The following is a 5967-nucleotide window of genomic DNA, read 5'->3' on the forward strand; positions in this document are numbered from 1 at the left end:
CAGTATTTATATCTAGCGTTCACATTTTTTGAAATACATGTTTACTTTATATACAAAAATGTTGCAAGAAATCTGAGTTTATTCAAATATTGTGACTGAATCAATTTGACTTTAAGTTACTCTGCCTAGAGTTGTTTTTAAAGGGGCAGATAAAGCAGATATAACTCATTTAGCCTCCAAGCACTTGCACTCACTGTTATTGGACCAAAAGTTCAACTAAAAAATAACTAAAACAATGGATGTTGACCAAAGTTTTAAACTGTTACAAGCACTGTTCTATGGCATCACTCCAATTAACCATTTTTTTTTAACTTTTTTTTAATCTGTTTTTATTAGTCTAAAAGCGAAGCAATTCGTTTTTATGGCTACCACAGTGAAACATTAACAATTTGTTATGGTCCAAGTAACATATTTGGAAAAAACTAACATTTTGACCTACAATAATGTGCAAAAAATGGAAGCAAGCTCTTCGGTGCTTCTGACCTTGTCTAAGTTAGTTGCTCAAGTTTTTACTGTTTGCATTTCTACTTAATTGGTTTTTGTGATTTTGGTCTTTGATTGGTTTAATTTCTCTTAAGTTTATTTTCTGACCTCAGTAAGGATTAAATGCCAGAAAGCTTCAATTAAGATCCATTGTTTTATTTTGTTTTGTCTTTTGTTTGCTTCTTTATTAACTCTATAAATAAGACATATTGTTCTTTCATCTCACTTGCTTGTTGGTATCAGAACAAAGAAATTCAAGTTAAAGAATGTGAAAATAAAGAAATTCAATTTACAAAGTGAATATGCATCACAGTTATTTCCTCAGTAAATTGCAGGTGTTATACGGTTGCCATTAATATTGGATGTTTCTTAATGAGAAAAATGTTTTTTAGGTGCTTCATTACTTTTTATAATATCTATATTTTATTGGGTAGAAACTGTTATTGTTGGTTTTCATATATTCTTGTGAACAGTGTGGGAGGGTTAAGTCAAAAAGGTTGAGATCCACTGCCACATAAAATGCCACAACCTTTCAGTCAAAAATTCTTAAAAGAACTTTATCTCTTAACTTTTTATATAGTCAGAAAGGTTCTGTGGATGTTAAAGGTTTTTATTGACCATACAGCCAGAAAAAAAGAAAGAACCTTATTTTTTAAGAGTAATGCTATCCTTAAATAAACTGCAATTTTTATAAATTCAAATTAGTGGATTAAAACATTTGTAGTATTTTTATATGCCTGTATTTAATAAAATATTAATTTAAATGTAGGAAAATGTTTTTTAATAAATGCGTAATTAAAATTATCCAAATATTTGTTAATAATATTTTACATCTTTAACAAATTTACGCTCCCTCATATTTGTAGTGTCCATCAGTATTCAATGCATGAAAAGGTATGACGTCTGCTCACAACATTCTCTAAAACATTAATAGGGAAAACACACGTGCGGATGAGCTCGGGTTTGACGTCAGGAGCTGCGGACACCGGCGAGTGAGCTCAGACACATAACAAAACGGCGTCAGGAGTCTCGCGCACCTGCCATAAACTTCCCCAGCCGGTTTCCACATTTACCGCGAGCGCAATGAATCACAGTAAGTCCGATCTTAATGGTCCGTCCCGTAACGGCAACTCCGGTTCCGCGGACGAGCTCGTGATAACGTCGACTTTCGGGACCTTGCTGTCGGTGGTTTACATCGTGGGAGTCTCGGGAAATGTCTACACGCTGGTAGTCATGTGTCACTCCATACGGTTCGCTACTTCAATGTACATCTCCATCATTAACCTGGCGCTCGCGGATCTCCTTTACCTCTCCACTATCCCCTTCGTGGTGTGCACGTACTTTCTGAAGGACTGGTACTTCGGGGACGTGGGTTGCCGGATTTTGCTAAGTCTGGATCTTTTAACTATGCACGCAAGTATCTTCACGCTCACGGTCATGTGCACGGAGCGCTACTTGGCTGTGACCAAACCGTTAGATACTGTTAAGCGCTCCAAGAGCTATCGAAAAGCATTGGCATGGTGGGTTTGGATCTTATCTCTAGTGCTGACTCTTCCCATGATGCTCATGGTTAACCTGACTACTAAAAAAACGGCAGATGGAGGGGTAAAAAGGATGTGCGCGCCCACCTGGGCACCACAGGCGTATAAGATTTACCTGACTGCCCTGTTCTGCACGAGCATAATGGCACCAGGACTGATCATCGGTTACCTATACACAAGGTTAGCCAGGACTTACTTGGAGTCTCACAAAACCGTTAATAGAAGCAGCAAGCGCTCTCCAAAGCAGAGAGTCCTTATTATGATTTTCACCATCGTGCTGGTGTTCTGGGCATGCTTTTTGCCCTTTTGGATATGGCAACTTGTGCCCCTGTATCACAAGCCCTTCCGTCTCGCTTCGCGCACACACACGAGCATTAATTACCTCGTGGCGAGTTTGACCTACAGTAACAGCTGCATTAATCCTTTCCTGTACACACTATTGACCAAGAACTATCGGGAGTATTTGAAAAACCGACACAAGAGTTTTTACCGCTACACGTCGTCGTTTAAACAGCGGCCACCGAGTTTGTACTCGTGGGGAAAGTCCGCGTCATCCAGTAATCAGTTCGAGTTTCACTCGGAAACGCTTGTCATGGCGCAGCTGAAGGCGCAGTGACGCGGTGAAGAAACCTTATGCAGTTTGCGTACAGGTAAATGTTTAAATGACTCATCTATTGTCCACACACTCCCCTTCCTCCATTCACAAAACATCACACTCATTCATATACAGTAGCTGACTAAACTGTAAACTGTAGTAAAATGTGCACTTGCATTCACTGTTCAGATTAGATGCATTAACTAAAACAACGGGTGACCTATGCTTTAAACTGTTACAAGCAACATGACGCCACTCCAATTAGCTTTATTTAAGAGTGTATATGTGTTTTTATTAGTCAAAAAGCGAAGCAAGTTATTTTCACTCGGAAACGCTTGTCATGGCGCAGCTGAAGGCGCAATGACGCGGTGAAGAAACCTTATGCAGTTTGCGTACAGGTAAACGTTTCAATGACTCATCCACTCTTCTCCCTCCATTCGCAAAACACACTCATGCTATATAGCTGACTAAACTGTAAATGTGGTATACTGTGTGGTAAGCTATACTGTATAGTGTTCTTTAGGTGGGTGCTTATAGGAATTTCTCCAGTTTAGGACAGTCAGGTATAAAGGGAATGGTTGTCTAGAGTAGACAGATATGAGCATAATTTCTTATCTAAACGTTTAAATGTCTGATTTTTCTAGGATGTCAATGGAAACCTGAATTAAATCTTAAATAATCAAATCCTTGTTCACATCATTGATTAAGATATTCTGTAGATTTAAATATATGGCCCGAGTTACATAATATGAAAAGCTTCACTCTACTGTAAAATGAAGTTTAATGAACCCATATCTTTCATGGTGTTTGGTCCATATATTTCTAGTGATATGCAATCACACATTCATGTCAAGGACACCAAAGCAGGCACCTATTATGCAAAATCCACTTTTACAAGGTGTTTGGACATAATGTGTGTTGGCAGTGTGTGAACACAGCCACCCTACGATGAAAAAAATCCACCCGCTCCTTGTTTTTTAATCCCTATTAAACCGAAGCAGTCTTATTATGCTGCGTTCACACCAGCTGCGGTAGAGACGTCAAGCGCGAGTAATCAATGAGAAGTCAATGTGAAGACGGCGCAAATGAGGCGTTAGACGCGATTCCGCTTCGTTTGTGCAAATGGCGTGAATTGAGCTTTGCCTTGGCAAACGCGCAAGTTGAAATTTTGAACTTTGACGGAAAAACTCGCCGTGATAACCAATCAGGAGCTTGCTCTAGTAGTTACGTGATTACAGGAAGCGAGCAGAATCCCATAAGCCCCTCCCATGATGCGAAATTTCGCGTGAATGCCTCGATGACTAGAATTTCACGTGCGAATGAAGCGAATAAACTCAAACTGTTCAAGCGGCAAACTAGGCGTGGTACACGCAAATTTGACGCCTCAAACTCGGCTGGTGTGAACCCACGGTTAGACATGCCGTTTTGATTCTCTTATCAATGTGAAGTCACATTGATAAGTCCCGCCCACTGTAGTCCTGCATTACCATAGTTTCCACCCTCAGCGAGTTGTACTCTGTCCACTATAAACTATTGTCTCAGATTGTATTAATCAGATCTATTTTTAACTTGAAAGCGCTCACTGTCTGTAAGGAAGTGAGGAGCTGTAGCTCATTTGCATTTAAAGGTACAGACATTAAAACAGCACGATTTTGCTCCCACCCAAACAGGGGCACTTTGGACATGCTATAATAAATGATCTGTGAGCTATTTTAAACTGAAACTTCACAGACACATTCTGGGCACACCTGAGACTTATATTACATCTTGTAAAAATGCCATAATTATGCCCTTTAACAAATGTAATATTAAATTAAGATGTTGGAGCAGGTCCATCTGAGCTAAAGACCCTTAGTGCAAATTCCAAGCAAATTACAGCTCATGGTTATATTATAGTCACATATTGTACGCATTTATCAGTGCCATATCTAATTGCTAAACTCAGATAGTTCGTTCATGCATATCCATCTATTTGAACTCACTAATGCATTTAACTCGGTCCATAATCAGGACCATTTCTGGATATCACAGCAACAGAAAAGCAGGTGGTTTCAATGATGATTCACGCTCAACTTCCTCAGCAAAAGATAGAGTACACTGCAACTTGCATATGAATTAGCAGCATGTCTCAAATGAATTTCACATTCTCATTTCACAGATCTGCGATATCAAGATATTACAAACCTTTGGACGTCAATGAGCACAAACCCCTGCAATGATTTATTTCTGTTCTCAGTGTCAGTATGGACTCAATGGGCTTGAGTGCAAAATGGGGGAAAACGTTTTTTTTTTTCACTTGTATCTCTCTTTGGCAGCACTGCGAATGTGGAAGTATAAAATTGATTGTTACAGTTTCCATTTCTTTGGAAAGAAGAGAATAGAAGCTATACAACCGGGCTTGACGGTTTTACAATTGTCAAACTCAAGGGTACCTCGCAGCTCAGACCAGGGTCAAAGCAGTTACATAAAGTTTTGAACAGCTCTTACAGCCAAGCCTCCCACTAGAAAACACTCTGAACGTCGATTCATAATAGAAGGATTAGCTGGAAAGTTGAAGTATTGAGTCAGATGTATCGCTCTACAGAAAGCACTTGTTTTAAACAAAGTCACATTTGATACTCGTACAACCCTGGGTTAAAGGCACCTTGTGTACGGTGCATTCCTTCGCGGCCCCCCCAAAGAAAATTTATGACAAAAACTGTTCTAAAATTTAACATTTTAATTAAACAAAACAGATTAAGTTATACAAAATAGTGCTGTTGGTTAGTAGCCTTATTTTTTTAGGTTTAATTACACAGAATTCATGATAAATTAATGTATTTTACAAAATGTCATAGAACTGGGGCCCCCCTGGCACCATCTTGCGGCCCCCCTAGGGGCCCCGGACCCCAGTTTGAGAACCACTGACCTATAGTATTTGAACTGTCTTGTTGTATGTGTTATTGTTGGGCCCTGCCAATGTGGAGTCATGCAAAATAATTACAAATTCTGAATTGACAAAGGGATGTTTGTTTTACTGTAGACATCCATATAGACTTTCTGGGAAATTGCTTGCGAATCTTGTGGTCAGACTGCAGGCTTGCAGTCCATCATTTGTTTTCTCAAATCATTAAATTAGCAACATCTGGTCGTTAACAACACAACACACTGGCGAACCCACCCCCAAAATCAGCTGTGAATTTGCATTCCTGTTTAAACAAGATTATAAATCTGTTTACCATCTAACACGCTGCCAATACCCATTTTAATCTTCAGTGAAACACATGTAAGGATGTAATAAGATTAGGATAGATCTTAAAAAGATAAAATCATTTTAAAACCACAAAATCTATTACAATCTCCTGAAAA

The 5967-nt window shown here is 39.1% G+C and overlaps 1 protein-coding gene across 1 annotated transcript; it reads left to right on the forward strand.

Annotated features, from left to right (window-relative positions):
- Nucleotides 1–1127: 1127 nt before the first annotated feature.
- Nucleotides 1128–3202, forward strand: LOC129421128 (urotensin-2 receptor). The gene has a single exon (XM_055176444.2). The coding sequence runs from the start codon at nucleotides 1567–1569 to the stop codon at nucleotides 2638–2640; it is 1074 nt and encodes a 357-aa protein (XP_055032419.1). The 5' UTR covers nucleotides 1128–1566; the 3' UTR covers nucleotides 2641–3202.
- Nucleotides 3203–5967: the final 2765 nt, after the last annotated feature.

This window comes from Misgurnus anguillicaudatus, chromosome 4 (assembly GCF_027580225.2).
Source record: "Misgurnus anguillicaudatus chromosome 4, ASM2758022v2, whole genome shotgun sequence".
Taxonomy (NCBI): Eukaryota; Metazoa; Chordata; class Actinopteri; order Cypriniformes; family Cobitidae; genus Misgurnus; species Misgurnus anguillicaudatus.